General features: G+C 32.7%; 1 protein-coding gene and 1 non-coding gene across 4 annotated transcripts; one reads left to right on the forward strand and one right to left on the reverse strand.

The window, feature by feature from the left end:
• Window positions 1-6,813: 6,813 nt before the first annotated feature.
• Window positions 6,814-8,760, reverse strand: LOC141707622 (plasmodesmata-located protein 2-like). 3 transcript variants are annotated; one of them, XM_074510878.1, is made up of 2 exons: window positions 7,834-8,760; window positions 6,814-7,155 (listed from the first exon to the last, which is right to left on the reverse strand). In XM_074510878.1, exons 1-2 carry the CDS (start codon window positions 8,570-8,572, stop codon window positions 7,142-7,144), a joined length of 753 nt encoding a protein of 250 aa, XP_074366979.1. In that variant the 5' UTR covers window positions 8,573-8,760; the 3' UTR covers window positions 6,814-7,141. The 3 variants fall into 3 exon arrangements, with proteins under 3 accessions (XP_074366979.1, XP_074366978.1, XP_074366977.1); XM_074510877.1 differs by having other exon boundaries at window positions 6,814-7,158; XM_074510876.1 differs by lacking the exon at window positions 6,814-7,155 and adding an exon at window positions 7,333-7,509 and having other exon boundaries at window positions 7,834-8,740.
• A 946-nt stretch (window positions 8,761-9,706) lies between these two features.
• Window positions 9,707-9,780, forward strand: TRNAI-UAU (transfer RNA isoleucine (anticodon UAU)). The gene has a single exon. It is a non-coding gene; the product is annotated as a tRNA-Ile (tRNA).
• The last annotated feature ends 9,440 nt before the right edge of the window (window positions 9,781-19,220 follow it).

The following is a 19,220-nucleotide window of genomic DNA, read 5'->3' on the forward strand; positions in this document are numbered from 1 at the left end:
AAAGTCCATATGCAGTAGTTGTAGAGGTTCTTCAATTGTAGATTCAAGCTTCCTTTTGAATGATGCCTTGATCTGTTTTCCTTTTTGACATGCATCATAAGTCCATCCTTTGAGAACTCAACTTGAGGAATGCCTCTTACAAGATCTTTCCTGACTAATTCATTCATAGTCTTGAAGTTCAGATGGGAAAGTTTCTTGTGCCATAGCCAACTTTCATCTTGACTTGCTTTGCTGAAAAGATAAGTAATAGAATTTGCACTTGATGAGTTGAAGTTAGCTAAATACACATTTCCTTTTCTCACTCCAGTGAGAACCACTTTGTTGTCCTTGTTTGTAACAACACAGGCTTCAGAGTTGAATGTTACCGAGTTGCCCTTATCACAAAGTTGGCTGACACTCAAAAGGTTATATTTGAGTCCATCCACTAGAGCAACTTCTTCAATAATGACATTGTCTTTATAAATCAAGCCATATACCACAATATACCCTTTGTTGTCATCTCCAAAAGTAATACTTGGGCCAACTCTCTCCTTGAACTCAGTGAGCAGGGTAGAATCTCTAGTCATGTGCCTTGAGCAACCACTATCCAAATACCAAAGATTCTTTCTGTTTCCATTCACACATCAAAATTAAATCAAGTTGATTTTGGTACCCAAGGTAGCCTTCTTTTTAGGTTTCTTAGGCTTGTCCTCATTTAACTCAGGTAATTGAGATTCAACCTTGGTCAATAGAGTAGGGCTTTGAAAATCATTCATAATTGTAGAATTATCATGCACGGGTTAATTTATATGAAGTGGCATATTATGTGCCAACATTTTATTCCAATAAGGCATGCTAAATGGCATTTGAGGCATACTAAATGCAACACAGTAAGGATTTTGTGCAAATGACATATTATAAAATTGTGCATTCAAATTCCGTGCAGGCATAACATTCACAGGCATTGTGGGCATGCTAGAAAATGTGGGAGGTGCAGACATAGGTGCAGGCATAGCAGATTTTCAATTAACCGACAGATGATTAACACTACCACACTTAATAAAAAAATTTCTAGGTGCATATTTATCAAGTGTGTAGTTGTTATGTTTGTTAATTCCTACTTTTCCATTCCTGTTATTTTTCCTTTTAGATTCTGCCTTAACCTCAATTTTCTCAATCTATCATTTAGTTGCTTGATTGATAGATGCCCTACATTGATTCTTTTGTTCTCCTTAATTTGACTTGTTTCTCCTGTAACAAAGTTCTTGGAAACTAATCCTTATTTTTCATTTAAGTTAGCTAGCTTGACTTTGCTAACTGGCTTTCTTTCACTCGACGGATGTGGTTCTTTGACTTTCGACGGATAAATCTTTTTATTGTTCGACGAATAATCTTCATTATCCGTTGAATCCTCATCCGTTGAAAGTCTTTCTACCAAATTAAGATCCATTTTATCTTTACTCTTTTTCCAGGCTTCCTCACAGAAAGACTCTATACCTTGAACTTTGGTAATTTGAGTATGGACATCTCAAGATGATTTCCGAGCCTTAATTACCTCATGTTCTCGTTCAAGTTGCTTTCTTAAAATCTCCTCTTTCTTTAAGGATTCATTCATTTCATTCTTAGCAATTCTACACTCTATTTTCAGTTTCTCAAACTCAATAAATTGAGTTTTTAACACAACATTTCTCTCACATAGAAATAGATTGTTATCTTTAATTATGATATTTTCTTTAGTGAGTGACTTAAGTGTAACACGCAAGTTATAAAAGTCTGTGGACATGTCATTTATATCATCATTACACTCAGCTTTAGAAAGATGTGCTAGATTAGTGGTTATTACTTGATTGCTTGAAGAACTGACCTCTACTTCATCTGATTTGGCCATCAGGACTAGGTTGACATAGCTTGGTTCCTCATCTTCATCCTCCCCATCTGTTTCCTAGTCATTTTCCCAAGTCAAGAAAGCTCTCTCTTTTTGTTTGAGCAATTCAAAGTATTTCTATTTCTCAGGATTTGGCTTTATGCACTTATTTGAAAAATGACCACTCAAGCCACATTTGAAACACTTGAATTTGGATTTATCCATCATGTTTCTATTTGGCTTGGCTGCTCCAAGATTCTTTTTGAATTTGAGCTCGGCAAACCTTCTTGACAGAAAAGCTAGATGTTCATCTATATCCTCCATTTCATCTTAACTAAGATGGTCTTCATGTTCAGCTACTAACCCCTTTCCTTTGCCTTCACAAACCCTAGAGTTTAGTGCATATTCCACAGCTTCAACCTTCATCTCTTTCACTCTCTATTGTTCAGCTACCGGTGCTATAGATCCTCCCTTCTTCCTTCCTTTCTCTATTTGTTGATCTTGTTCTAACTCAAGTTCATAAGTTTTTAGAATCCCATACAGTCTCTCCAAGGTAAACTCCTTGTAATCTTGTGAATATCTGAGAGAAATAGTCACAGGCTTCCATTCCTTTGGTAGAGATCTAAGAAACTCTTGGTTTGAATCATTTGTCTAACAGACCCTTCCATGCAGCTTCAGTGCATTTAGTAGTTTTTGAAATCTACTAAAGATGTCACTTAAAGATTCACTGTCTTCACAATGAAAATGTTCATACTGCTGAATTAGAAGTTACATCTTGTTTTCTCTCACTTGCTCAGTTCCATCACCTATGATTTGAATTGTATCCCAAATGTCTTTAGAAATCTTCAAGTTTATGACACTGTCAAGCATATCTCCATCAAGACCATTGAACAAAATGTTCATAGCCTTCTTGTCTTTGTGTACTTGCTCAATGTCTTCATCTGTCCATTCTGATTGTGGCTTTGGGATACTTTGCTAATTTCCTACGGCAGCTTCAGTATCTGTAGCAGCTCTTACATGAACATGAGGGTTTTTCTCAATGCAATCAACATACCTTTCATCTTGAGAGAGAAGATGCAGGTGCATTTTCATCTTCCAATGGTGATAGTTATATTTATCCAAGAAAGGGATCTTTACTCCAACATCCTTCCTGCTCATATTGTTAGTTGCTTTGATCTTTAAACTCTTAGTGTGTCAAGAGATTGCTCTGATACCAATTGTTAGTCCCAAACAATCTAATAATTAGAATTACAGAAGGGGGTTAAATGTAATTCTTGATTTATTTTCAATTTTAAGAACTTCTCAAAAATATAAATATATCAGTGGTTGAATATGCAACGGTGCGGAATGAAAATATAGATGTATTCAAACACAAAGTAATTAAACACAAGGATTAAAAACTTTTTGGTGGATTGAACTTACCCACCAGAGATATATATTGATAAGAACTCTGTGATCCAAAGATGCACACAGCTGCTTACAAGTATGAAATGCTTAGAACAGAGAAATTCTTAACAGATACCGCTTTTTCTATTTCTTAGTTCTTACTTTATTAATTGATATTTTTCTACTTGCTACACTTGGTTTATATATCACCAAGTTACATGATAAAAAGATAAACTAATAAAACAAAAGTGTCTTAATTTAATTTCATGCTGCTCCATTTCTCCATCCAGCATATTTGAATATCTTCAAGTTAGCATAGAAATGGAAATACTTTTTTGTTCTCTATAACCTGTTAATAGGCTGTCACATTCTATTTGCATACAATCAACCCATGCAACTGTCAAGTCACTATGAACTGCTTTTTGAATTTGATCATTCATTGGAACTCTGTTGGATCATCGTTGAGACTTGCTGGATCATCCGTTGAGAGTCTAGTTGATCATCCGTTGAAATCTTGTGAAACATCCGTTGAGAGTATCTTCATAGCAGTTAACTCTATTTCACTTATGCAAGATTACAAGGCATCTAATATTTAAAATTAAACAACCTATTTTGCATAGCAATCTAGGAGTCAACATGACTTGGAATATCCTATAACTTCTAGTTCTTTAAGGAATTACAATATGTGCTACCAAAACTTATTTAAACATAAGCTACTCTCTCAACAGAGGCCTAATAAAATTATCCAATGAAAACTACAAATACACTTAATCAAATCTACTAAGCTATTTTTGTAGCATATCATCATGTCTACAACATATTCCTAACATAAATAATTTTGATTGTGTTATTTTACCTTAAAGTTGTATCCATATTAAGTGAACTTGGTATGCTATTTAATATCCCTACAAATTACATATACTCAAAAAGCTCATTTTTAGCCACTGTCAATTCTTTGACACTAAATTTTTGTTGCGATAGTCAATCACATTTCACTCTCGTCCATTTTAAAAATACTGTTTATTTGCAATCTAATCTGCGCATTTACATCAAACATTACGTTGTATAATTGAACCATTTGAGCTGTTCAATTTTTATATATCTGATTTTAATTTTGAATCAATTTTATATCGTGTAATTCACACTAATTTTTGTTTGCTTCATTTGAGTTTCAGTTTTAATTTGATTTTTACTTAAGTCTATAGTTTGGCATAAAATTGTCAGGTTCAAGCAGTGTTTATGACTAAAACCTACGTGCTCATGTAATTTTGGATATCAAAAGTGTAAATTTAATTTCATACACAAAATATTTTAGTTTTAGACATGATATGGGTTGAAAATAAACCTAGATACACAATAAATGTCGCATTAATTACAGTTGAATTTAATGTCCAAAACCCAACACGAACAATGTTATTCGAGGCCCATTACGGACAAAAAGACCCACGACGACCATGGACAAGGTATTCTGTGATCGAGGCCCAAGGAGTACCACAGACGAATAAGTCTGTGGCCTAGGCCCATAATGTCCACGAATGAGATTGTTCGTGGTCAAGGCCTGATACGGCAGAAATGCAAGACACATCGTCCTACATGGAAACTAACTCTTACAAGGAAGGATTTAGAATCCACCGCCTTACAAGGGTCTTTATTACCTTCTAAACTGGAAACTTGTCAACCAAGTCTCACAACCTAAGTCTAAACCCTAGACTCAACATCTATATTAAGGGTTCTACTACTCAACCTAGAACTATGTTGGCTTGATTCTCTATAATATAGGGATACATAAGCATCTTGCGAGGAACGATAGTCTCGAACAAAAGAACATCTAATAAAACTCGAAACTCACAAATCCTAACTTTAATGATAAACGAACTCCCTAGTTTTTATTACACATCATTTGATGTCGTCTGTGGGAAAAACACATGGAGTAAAAACAACGATGAAACTGACGAACTAATTCCGTCATTCACTATCTTGTCCACCATTAAGATCCCAACACACTCGACCTACGCCACCAATGGAGAAGGAGCTCATGTGGTAATAACTGAGGGTCAAATTCAAGGGATGAATCCCCCAATCCAAGATTCTCATCTAGGGACGAATCCCCCATGTCTAGATCCTTTTTTATGAAAAAATCCCCAGCTTCAACTATTGCGTGTGTCGTTGAAGACCCGACATATTAGGTATGAGATGCCAACATTATGATATCGGAAACTATAAGTCCCCCTTACGGGAGGCCTTTGTACCATGAAATTGGAGGGAGTGGCCTCTCACATCAAGGAGAAGGATGGATGTCTCAATACATTTGCTGCTTGACCTCATAATATGACAATTCTAACTCTTTGACGACACAACTTAACAATCTAGTTGGCATAAATCAACTTGAACAATCAGCGAACATATACTTGTCGCTATATTTTTAATACCTACTTGCTGCTGTGTTAATCTCATTATCTCGTCTCATATCGCACAGACTAGTTTGGAATCCCCCTTCCCTGAGTTTTTTTTTTTTTTCTATACACGATTTTAATCTCTTCCTACTGTCCTCAATACATGGCCAACTTTTGCATTATGTTATTGTCTCAAGCTATGTGTATAACACCTGTATAAAATACATGAGACAAATACCCTATATACATATATATGGCCTTCGTAATATTATACTGTATGTCAAAGGATGCTTGATGCACACAATTCCCAAAACCAATCATTCCAGGGATTTTAAAAGGATTGATAACAATATCACAGATGTTTAAACACCTTGGTGGGATTATAATTTACAATATGGACTTTATTAAAGTATCAGATACCAGATACTTTATCATACCCGATGCAAATTCAATAAACAACAAAAATGAAAAGGTCCAAGGGTCAATATCTTATTGATACAGAAGTGCATTTTGCTGGCTTAATTATTGTTGTAGTAGTATGCATCAGCATTAACAGGACAACAGGAGTAATTTTCTTTGCTATCAACCTCCAATTGATGACATGTGCAGGACAGGAATGGAAACAGAATTGAGGTTTTCATACATACGAGCTTGAGAAAAAACTCACGAGGTTGTGATCAATACATATTACTAGCACCAAGTTTCATAATGGCAGATTAATTGGACCTAGACGCGGTGATATATGGTATCTAGATGGGAGGATATATTGGACATGAATTGGAACTTGGACGGGTTTTTTAAAGGATATCAATAGCATAGTCGAGATAATTTACTAGATATCAGTAGCATAAATAAATGGGAGGACTGATCAGAGATCAGTCGAACCTACGCCTAGACCGGACGAGTTTTTAGATATCGCTAGCACCTAACTGTGTGGGGGGGGGGGGGGGTTAAATTGGACATCGATCGGACTTATATGGGAGGACTGAACAGACCGAAAGAGCAGGAACACCTTGGCCTGCAAGAACCAAAATACCCATAAAAAGATATAAAGTAGTTCCCATACAAAATTTTGAAACTTTATAGGTCCAAGAACCAAACTGGATTTCCTTTTCACCCACTTGAGTCTTAACAAAGAATACAAGACAAGAAATTAAGACCTGCTCTTCGAAAAGTAATGAATAAGAGACATTTTATGTAAAGCAACTACTCCATATCCATTCATATTAGTATGTCACTTTCCAACCATTTGTGAATGTACATTCAGTTTTAAACAAAGCATACTAACCTAACTACAACTATTATAATCCTTTAACAAATATGCTTTCTCTAGATTAAAATGTAATTAAACTTATATGTTTTCCTATAATATATAAGTGTAAATATATATATTATTTGGAGATGCTTGGAGATGAAGAAAATCTCAAGTCATGTCCCCTCTTTCACCATCATTTGCTTTACTTTTTCACACCCAATATATACCTTATATTACCTTGCAAATCTCTTTGTCCACCCATCCTTATGTTTTTTTTCCTGCTGGAATACACAACTTGAATTAGACATCTCATTGACATGTATTTACATCCAAGTAATAAGTGTTAATCAAGATAAGCTCTCTAAACTAAAAGGTCTTCAAGTCCTCAAGAACACTTAACACCAAATTTTACAATCATGAATTACAATATAGATGAGCAGAGAAATTATAACGCACCTTTGTTGCTTTGTATCATTAATCTTAATACTTAACCTCACGTTTCTTCTTAAAAGCTGATTTAAGAACCAGCAAGCAAGCTATAAAAAGACCAAAACCAACTAATCCTCCCACCACAATAGCCACTGTTTTCTGTGTGTTTTGACCCATGCCTTTCCCTTTACTACTTCCTGTATCTACAAGTTTAACACCAGCAGACCATTATAATCAAAGTAGTCATCCACAAACAGTTACATATATATACATCCACACACATATGACCCAGCAAGAAAGAATCTAATTCTGGTTCACCTAACATTATTAATAAAAAGAACCCCAACACTCCATACAGTTTGTTTTCTTTATGTTCTCCAAATCATTTCATATCGAAAATAATTAAACATGCGTCAATATCAGTATATCAACATATGCATCTATCTATCAATAGATATACAAAATCCAAATCCTTAATATATTTTATTTCCTAAAACCATCATAAATTAGTAACAAAATTAAATTACCTGATGGCAAAGTCTCCGGAACTCCATCAGGACGATAAAAATACGTAACATAACATTGCTGAAGAAAAACCTGACCCATATCAAAGCCACCACAATAACTCTTAGCTTTCTGTTCAGCACTTTGGACACAACTCACACAATCCCCACCAACTAAATCACCTTCACACTGACCCACCACATTAATATTCTCAAACACACTACCAAAATACCCATTCCCACTCACCACACCCTTCTCAACCAATCCAAGAGCAGACCCTAACTTCTGATCAAAACCCGACCCACGAACCCGGGTCGACCCACAAACTTTGAACAAAACCTCAGTAGCTCCAGCTACCTTAAACCCAGAAACCTCATACCTAATATAACACCCAGAAAGATGAATTCTTGCAGCAACAGTTGGGCCACACAATTTAGCAAACAGTTGGTGTGCATTACTCACACACCTATTACAATCACCATTTTCGAGGTCTCCTCTGCACTGAAACAGGCCAGAAATGGCAGATGGGCCTTGCCCAGAAGATGTCTTGTAGAATTTAGCTGTAGAAGACTGTGAAATTAGAGATGTGAAAAGGGTTTTTAGGGTTTGTGAGTAAACCCCAGAAGGGTCTACAAATTTCTGGTTTGCACAGCCTTTGTAAACGAAATTTGTGATATCTTCTGAGCAAGATAGGTGAAAAAGTGTCAAGAAAACAAGAAAAGGAAGAGAAAAGATTGGTGTTTGAGAATATTTGAAGCCCATTTCATACGAAAGTTTTGATTGTTTGGTGTTAATTTGTCAAAATCATGACTGGTTTTCAAGAAAATGTGTTTGTAAAGAAAATAGAAATGTTGTTCTTGTGAAGGGAGAGTACATATACATAACATAAATACAGAAATATAAGTGCGTTTTCCCTATTTAAGCTACTGGCAGTACAATCATTAAATAAGTATTTAATGGATGTTTCTTGCACAAGTTGCCCTCATTATTTATTTAGCAAAAGAAAAAAAAATGCCCTCATAAGTATTTTTTTCATCTTTTTTCATGTACGATTATTGACATTTCTTAATTAGTACAGACTTGAGAGGAAATAATTAGTTTTGGAGATATTACAATTATTGAAAAGTTGCCCTTTTCTGGTGAGCTTTTCATTTTTTTTTATGTAGATAGTAAGATTTTGAATAGTTTTACATCATTTTGGAAATTTAGCATAGTTGTAAGATATTTTCCAAAAATAATAAAGTGAATGGTTTACTATTTTATAAAATAGTCTTTCATTGCGGGTGCACTTTGATAACTCTTTTATAAAATTGGTAAATTTTAATTACTGGCATATTTTTTTTTGCAAGAGGCCTAATAGTATTAATGAGAAATGATTCAATCAAAATCAAAATATGTAATGTAATGGGCACATCATAGAGCAACTGTTCATAAAAACATCAACATTTTGTAGAGAATGAGTGAAGATTAAGCAAGAAAAATGAGGTTGAAAATGTAGCTATCTTGACCTGGTCATGCTTCATAGTTTATATAGAGGACATACGTTTATGCAGCAGCAACACAACTGTAAGTGAAAGGGAGTGGATGGTAGAATCAAGCCTGTGAGTTGCAGAGATTGAGATTTGAATCAAGCTTCTAAATGATTTTAATTTTAATATCCTGCATTAAAAAAATAACCAACTACTATTAAATAAAGATCCAATTTAATTCCAGTAGTAGATATAATTATAAATATTTGTACTCTTTAGTTCGGACATGCAGTGCATTTGGCAAGTTATTTGTTGCAGACGGAATTTTCATCCCCGAGGAGAAAGAGCGTGTAAAAAGGTCAAGGTGAAACTGTAATCGTATACTAATACTTAGTATAAATTACTTAATTTCTTTTTTAATATTCCAAGTCCCGTAGCTCAGTTGGTTAGAGCGTTGGTCTTATGAGCCGAAGGTCGCGGGTTCGAGCCCCGCCGGGACTATTTTTTTATAACAGCTTCGTCTACGTACGGGACTACGGATAAATGAAATGCTCCTGTAACTTTCATAAAATATTTATATTTAATTTTGGTCATTTTAATTCGAATTTAAAATATCAACTAGAATTTTAAGTTTTCCCTAAAGTTTCGTCATATTTAATTGGATTTATTTTGAAAAACATATGCTAGTGTTTTATAATTCTAAATAAATAAAATTAGACTAAAATCTAATCTATTATATATATAATAGAGCAAATAGGGGGTTAGGTGAGACCATTTATTCCAAATTACTAATTTACCCCTCAATAATAAATACAAATAATTATCAAATTTAATACCATATATTAATTACACTTAGGTCATTATGACTCCTTATTAATAAATATAGATAATTGTCATATTTAATAACATATATTAATTACACCTAACTCATTAGTATTAATAATTTTATATATGTTATCATTTATAATTGAATATTAACAACCTATAATTAGATATCTAAAATTTAATAATATTTGCATGTATATATACTAAATTCTTATTTTTTTGAAGATTTTATATAAAATAAATTTATTTTCAGTAAATAAATTTAATATATTAGCTAATCTGAAAATGACAATGTTAGTGTATCAATTATCAAACCCAAGAAATATAATAGATATTGTCTTTGTATATGAATAAAATAGTGGGTTATGAGGGGGTTTATAATAAATTTGAGATTCTTATTATATGGCCAAATCGAATATAAACTAAGACTGGTTTGAAGATTTTGAATATATATAATAAAATATTAAAATATCAAGTTCATTACAGTTACATTAATATTTTATAATGGTAAGGTGAATCATTTTGTTACATTAACCAATTTAAAGTTTTTTCAAGGTAGAAGTAAAAGAGTTGTAAGATTATTGTAGTGTTATAGAAATTGACAATTTCACCGATAAATTGCTATAAGGCAACCAAACAATATTATAGAGAAAAATCGGAGCATACAACATTTTTGCCATTTTCGATCAAAATCGGCAATTTTCCGGTCAAAATTTGACGAATCAAACACACGATTTGACGCTATGAAGAAAAGAAAAGGAAGAAGAAATATACTCAGCATCGAGTTGGTGAAGAATGACGATTTTAAATGAAGAAATCAGACGGTTACCAAATAGAAACTGGAAAGATAAGGGAAGAAGAAGAGAGATGCGTAAAGATGATTAAGACTCTTATTATTTTAATTAATAATGCACACAAAATAATGTTATAACTTAGTATGGATGTACAAATGTAATTTTACACATCTCAAATATAATTATTTTACTTATATATTATAAAAAGAATATAAAAATATGTTCGACATTATTTCGATTTAGCATTTCGATAAATTATCGATTTTTGACGGTAGTTCAACCAATGTAGTCCATTCTTCCATTTCCATAACCATTGATTACTGACCTATCTATTAATATATTTATCGTAAAAAATGATGTATATTGAAAAATGTATTTATATTATCAATTGTACAATATTATATTTAGAGAGCATTGCACAATGCACCCTTAACTTTGGCCAAAAATCAAAATTGTATACGTGTTTTGAACAATTGCAGATTGCATCCCATTATTTTAAAACTCGTTTCACGTTGCACCCCTTTTATAATTTTCCGTCAAATACGACCGTTAACGTTAGTCAATGGGGGTAATTTAGTACTTTCATAAGTAAAACATACTTACAACTTTGAGAGAATTACATTTTGCATCCCTTAGTTTTGGTCCAAAATCAATATTATACACCTATTTTCAGAAATTGCAGTTTGCATCCCTTTTTTTTGAAACTCGGTACAAAAAGCACCCCTTTTGCCTAATTTCCTTTATTGGGCAGGGGCAAAATAGGAATTTTACATATATTTTATATTTTTCAGTTTTTGAGTCATAATTTCGAATTTAGTTTTTATTACATGGTGTTAATTTCAAAAATTTTATAATCCACTAAAATTAATTTAAATTACATGTATATTAAATTTTAATATTAAATTAGTTGCATCAATTTTTTTAAAATAATGCGACGTTATTATTTTTTGGGAAAATGGATTTTTTCGTCACCTAACTTATCGTATTTTTAGAACTTACCATTTAACTATTATTTTTTTTCTTTTGCTCACTAATGTTAGGTTCATATTTGTTTTTAGTCACTAATGTTAGGTTCAGATTTGATTATTAGCATTATGTCAATATTTTGTAGCATTATTAAAATATAGTGGTAGTCTGTAATATTTTAATGATTCGATATATGTCTATATCTTTATATATAGTACTCCATATGTCCCCCAAGACGTTTACCTTGATGATGAGAGTTTGACAAACATTTTAAGGCTCGTAAAAGTGTAGTTTCATGAATTAATTTTAATTTTTTCTTCTGAATAATAATTTAACGTTTAAATTTTTATATACAATTTTTTTAAAAAAAATAAGTTATAAAACTATGTTTGTAAGAAAAATATGTTGTGAGAGTTGTTTGATTTCATACCAAATTCATATTATTACAACATTATTCTATTTTTGTGTTTATATATATATTTGTTTCACAATTCTATTAGAGTGGATGGTTTATAGTTTTGATTTTGGGTTGGTAAGAGTTGCATGAAGGAGTTGTGATTAGTGATTTCATTTGGTTTTTGAAAGTGTCGTTTGGTAAAATATTGATATGTAATTTTTTAATGTTTTTAGTACTTTATGATCAGTTTACTAATTTGATTATATTGAATTTTTTATTTTTTTATTTCCAAATAATTTTAGTACGGACTGGGATACCTCTTCCTAATAAATTTGATTTTGAGCTTAGTACCCCACCTAAAAAGTAAAAGACGCATATGAATTGATTTTATGCGTCTGTTTACAATGTATATACATTTGTTCTGATCAGATGTTTAAAATAATATGTGTAATTCCTATAACATACGTATATAATTCAGACATTATACGACTCCTTCATATGCATCTAGTAAACTCAGACATATATAAGCTTTCTTATAAGACACATATGACACTTTTTGTACTGTTTATCACTATATTTTAATAATACTATTGAAAATTGACAAAATACTAATAATCAAATCTGAACCTAACGTTAGTGACTAAAAAAAATCCGAACCTAACATTAGTGAGTTAAACAAAAAAACTTATAGTTGAGTGGTAAGTTTCTAAACACACAATAAGTTGGGTGACGAAAAAATTTATTTTCCCTTATTTTTTTAGTGTAGGGGAAGAATTCATTATTATAAATATTTTTAGCTTTTTTCGAATTATAACTACAAAAATTATTTAAAATCTATATTAAAATACCTATCTTACCCTCATTATTTTAGTTATAACTGTCAAAGGGGTGCATTTTGCATACGGACTGAAAGTTAGGGGTTGCAAGCTGCAATTACCATTCAAATACTAATATACCAACTTTACCCTTCAAACACATAACGGTAACAATCATATTTAACGGAAAATTACAAAAGGGGTGCAACTTAAAACGGGTTTGAAAGTAATGGGATGCAATCTGCAATTGTTCAAAACAGGTATACAACTTTGAATTTTGGCCAAAGTTAAGGGGTGCATTCTACAATTCTCTCTTATATTTAATTTGTCGGCTTTCATATCCAATCATTACATTTTCTAATATGGAAAGTAAGAATTACCTCATATTCAATGTATTTTGTATCACTAATTGTACCATGTAAACAAATATAGTAACTCTTTAATTAACTTCGCAATATTTCATTTATTGTAGTTATTTTCATGAGATATGTGTGCGGTCATTTGTATAATATTTGGATCGTATATTTCGATTTCGTTGCCACATATTTAATTCATTTTGAGAAAAACACGTTAAGTACGACATCGATCTCAATTCCATAAAGAAAGATATTTAGTTAATCGATCCATCATGAAACTTACAGAGAAATGCTAAGTATACAGCTTACAAATGTTTCTCTGAGAATTTACTTGCTTAGTCTTCTTGTTGTTCTAATTGCTACTCTTAGTTTATATATCACCAGGATTACACAGTAATAAGACAAGATAATAAAACAAAACCTATTAATTCTAATACTATGCTGCTTCATTATTCTATTCCAACATCTTTGAATATCTACATAATAGCATGGAAATGGCAATGCTTCTTTGTTCTCAAAAACCCAGTTGAATAGGCTTTCACATTCCTTTTGCATACACTCGACGCATGTGACTGTGTTGTCACTGTCAACAGATGTTTGAATTGATTATCCATCGGGTACATGATCATCCGTCGAGTAGCCTTGTTGATCATCCGTCGAGTAGCTTTGTTGATCATCCGTCGAGTAGCTATATGGCACTTGACTTCATTTCATTTATGATGAATTACAAGACATCATCTATGTACACTTAATCAACCTATTCTGCATATCTAATTAAAGTCAACATGACTTATATGCTACTACAAAATCTAAACAAATGTGTTTACAGAAATGTGCTACATGACTTATTGTTACATAAGCTACTCACTCAATGGATAATAAATCATCATCCGTCGGGACTATATTGAGTCATCCGTCGGGACTATATTCCTTATCCGACGGGACTATAAGCTACATGACTTATTTAGAGTTTTTTTTTAAAAAAATACCCAAGTCTAAAAATATTTTTGTAAAAATACTACCATTTTTTAAAAAAAATTGCACCACTGCGCTCGAACAGTTGAGCGGCCGCCGGCCAAAGTACTTTTTTATTTGCGAAAATACTATTTTTTAAAAACTTTTTGCAAAAATACGAATTTTCGCAACCGGAATCAACTGAATGCAAGTTTCGACGAGTTTTTGCAACTACATACAACCTCATGCAACCAAAAAAAATCGATTTAACTAATTACATATCTGCTTGTTTTTTGTTGATTTTAGTTGATTCCGTATTTTTGCAAAAAAATCTGATAATAGTAAAATTGCAAAAAATATTAGAAAAATTAGTATTTTTGGTAATTACTCTAGAATTTATCCATTGATACCCAAGAGGGAAATAAAATTAGGAAAGTAAAGAAGAACACTACGTCATAGATGGATTTCTGCAACATGCTAGTAATGTAGTCACAAGTCAAAAAAATATTACCGTAGGGTCAAAATTAGCTATGGCAACATTTATTACGTGTTGCGTTTTGACTTGTCGATATCTGAGATCTCTAAATGCATTTTGACTTATTGATATCTCTTGGGACTTCTCTACAAGTCATTTTGGACTTCTCGACAGACTTCTCGATATCTCTTGATCCGTGACTTGTCGATATCTGACTTAGAACATTTTTCGTGAAACAACATTATTCAAATCCAAGCTGCTACACTTCTCTTTGAGGCATGATCATGAACGAATCTTCTTCCAGATTTTATTTCATAGCTTGAAGACTATTCACAAAAAATTCTTCAATCTAATCTACTTAACATTTTTATAGACTCAAGAAATATAATTACATAATACAAATTTAGATTATCATGCAACTTATTCTTAAGATTCTCAATGTGACTTAGTCTTGTTATATAGAGGCATGTCTTGCACAATAGGGGGCATTCTAGTCACAGATCAAATTCTTGCAATTCACTTCATTCTCTATCGATCAGTACCTTCAATTGTGTGTTTCATTGATCCAGTCGAATTTTAGATCTAGGGTTTCAGATCTTGTTTCTGCTCATCAGACCTGACACTGTGGTTTAGAGTTATTATTGTCACTAATTTCAAATCAAGTGACTAGAAAAGAAAGCAACATTATACAAAAGCATATTCTTTAGGTCATAAATTCATAAAATGGATGAAGAGTTTAGCGGTATAGGTAAGTTCTATGTGAACACAACAATGTGCTAATGTATGAAGTATATGCTCAAATTCATGTTGATTAAGTTCTTACAATACATATTTTGATGTATCAATATTTTATCACTTTTGACCTGTAACACGCATCTACGTGCACAAACAAGCTGGGGGTATTTGCTGTAAATAACTTCTTCATTCTTTTGAGTGAGTGTTGTCTTGTTCAGTGTATTCTATGTCGCTGCGATCTCAGAATGTCCTGTCAAGTTCATAATATCCAAGAGGATAGTTATGAATCTTTTTTCTTTATAAAAATCTCCAAATTATTATGAATTCGCTCAATTTGTTCTCGATTCTTCGATTAATCTTCAAATTATTATCAAATTCTTTCAATTTGTCCCATTATATATCGATCAGTATCTTCAATCGCGCATTTTCGTTAATCCGATCGAATTCTAAATCTAGAGTTTATAAATCTTGTTTTTGCTCATCAGATCTATCAGTGTGGTTTAGAGTTACTATTTCCACTTAGTACTTAGATCTATCATTGTGGTTTAGAGTTACTATTTCCACTTATTACAAATCAAGTGACTAGAAAAAAACCAACATTATACAAAAACATATTCTATAAAGTAGTTGGGAGAATACAAGATCAAGGACCAAGATTAACTGGACAAAGGATGGTCACATACCTGCAAGATTCTACACAGATTTGCTAAGCTAGAAATGGAAACAGAAAAAGGTTGCTTTATATAGTAGTTTAGTACATTTTAGTGCAAGACTTGTAAACCCGTGCTGCTAGTGTATAAAGCATGCATTGGTCCTTTGTTTAGATGTAACAAACAGATTCATATTTTCTTGTATTCTCTCAAGGAAGAAGCTGAGTTCTTATATTTTTAAGAACATAGAATTTGTAGCAAGAAAAACTTAATTAATATAAATTAAGCAAGTTTTAAAATATTGTGCTTGTTGATTTATTTATGTTAACACAATATCTCTGCAAATATAAAATGCTTTGTTCACACAATATCCAAACAAGTTTAAAAAGGCTAAAAATCCAAGAAACACATTCACCCCCTCCCTCTGTGTTGCATTCAATATCTAACATAACACTGCGTAAATTATACCCTCCCCGAACACTGCTTTATGCGGTATTTACTTGATTTGATTGGTTGGTTGGTTTATATTTATATGAGTTACATATGAGTTAAAAATTAACTACAAGACATATTTATAAATATTTAATAAAAAATGACATATTCATTAACTAACACGTTATTTTGAGACATATCATACAAATACCAAAAAAGGTATTCTATAGTCCATCAATATTGAATCAGACAGTTAATGTGTCAGAATCGGTGTCCTAAATGAAAATATTAAATCAGATAGTTTGTATCTTAGAAGTTGGAATCGGTGTTCTAAACGGAAATCAACATTATTCGATAGAGGAATCTAGTTAATTTGATAATCGGTGATCAATCAAAATATTATTCGAAAATAAATAAATTTAATAACTATTAATATAAATATAAATATAGATTTATATTTATAATTTGTTAAGCTTCCGTAATATATATATATAAAAATAAAACCATATATCATTATTCCAATCGACACTAAACTAAAAGAGAGTTCAAGTTTGACATATGTTTTCTCTCCTTAAAAATAGTTGCTTACATAGCAAAATCTAACAAGTGGTATCAGAGAAAAATTTGAAAGTAAACAGATAAAGATCTTGGAAGTATGAGTGCACAAAAGTTAAGTAGTATCAAGATACCAGCCTTTGACAAAACCAACTACACATTGTGGAAAAAGAAGATGATTTTGTTTATAAGGATGCCAATCCCATGTACATCATATTCTCAAGAATGGCCCTTTTATTCCCATGGAAACATGGCCATTCCAGCTCATTGTGCCCCTAAAGACCCCTCAAAATACATTGAACCTGAAAAGGAGAAAGTCTCTTAGTGGCGTGCAACTAATTCTGATAGAATCACTTGACAATGTTATGTAAAATAATATTGTCAACTGTCACACAGCCAAACAGATTTGGGAGAAGATATAGATTTTTTTAGGGTACAGAGGAAGTAAGGTCTAATCAAAGGAGAATACTGGTGTCTCAGTATGAGGGTTTCATGGCCTAGCCTAAAGAAGGAATTAATGAAGTTTTGGAAAGATTCAACAAACTGATAAATGACTTGCAACTTCTTGATATATATTATAAAGCTAAGGAGGTTAACCTAACGTTTTTGCTAGCTCTTCTGGACCACCTTGAACATAAAATATCATCTATAAGAGAAGGAAGAGACTTAAGCAGAATGACACTGGAGGTATTATATGGGATCTTGAAGACATGTGAACTTGAAATTGTTGGTGAGACTGCGTAGCTGTATTAACAGTTACGTGATAACTCTCAACACGAGAACAACACTAGAACAAGACATGTTAATAATACAACGACTACACAAGAAATCAGAAGAAATTAAGACAAGGAAAATACAAAGAATCAAAGGATTAGAAGAAAGCTTGAAGTCTGTTTACATGTCACTGAAAGAAGCTCATTAATATGTTCATGCCTCGGTGAAAAATAAAGTTTAAAGACTTTCATGGTTTCAGATGTGATGAAGATTCAGTGTATAAGTGCAATCAGAAGATTTTAGTGTATTAGCATTGATTGAAGATAGACAGTGTATGAAGCATAGGAATCTAAAGAATTGAAGACATGGTATAGACAGAGGTTAAAGAAGACAACCGTATTCTTGAAGTTATACTCGCTGAAATGAGTTCATTTATATGTTCAAGCGTCGGTGAAGAACAGTGAATGAAGTATTCAAGATTGTAGTAGCAACGAAGATGTTGTCTAAAGTACCAGAAAGGATTTCAGTGAAAATACAGTTATTTATTGACAGTCAGTGTTCGAAGCAGTAAAGTTGTTGGAAGCTTAACAATGTAATTAAGGCTATAATAAGAAGACCTGAATCGGAGCTAGTCGTCTGTGAACCAGACCAGTTGCACTAGGCATCGGCGTTTCAGGAAAGGAATCTAAGTATTATCATTAGAAGGATTGTTAAGTGAGGATTTGTATCAGGGAATATAGGTTTTATGATTCAGACGAAGACTCAAGAGAGAAGACTTGAAGATAGGACAACTCAGGGAATGCAATGCTCTACAGAAACTAAGTCAAGGTGATCACCACTTTGTAGTATGAATCATCCTGATCAGTATATTGATCTTCAGAAACAATATCCTGGAAGTACGGTTCAATATTTAAGTACACAAACTGATCTTGACTTAGTGTGATACATAGAGAATCAAAAATGTTCTATGGCAAAAATATCACTTTAGTCGCCATAGAGGTGGTCAAGGCTACAAGGAAGCCCATGTGGTCACCACAAGGGAGGTCGCCATATAGTTGTTGGTCCTAGGTAACCTCTGTGGTTTCCACAGAGGAGTTGGTGTAATTCACACTCTATGGTCGCCATAGAGCTGTTGGCCCTAGGTAACCTCCATGGTCGCCACAGAGGAGTTGGTGTAATTCACACTCTGTGGTCGCCATAGAGCTTCCCGCACTAGGGAAACACTGTGGCCGCCACAGAGCAGTTGGACTACTAAGGAAATATTGGAGTCGCC

Source organism: Apium graveolens, chromosome 2 (assembly GCF_009905375.1).
Source record: "Apium graveolens cultivar Ventura chromosome 2, ASM990537v1, whole genome shotgun sequence".
Classification (NCBI taxonomy): domain Eukaryota; kingdom Viridiplantae; phylum Streptophyta; class Magnoliopsida; order Apiales; family Apiaceae; genus Apium; species Apium graveolens.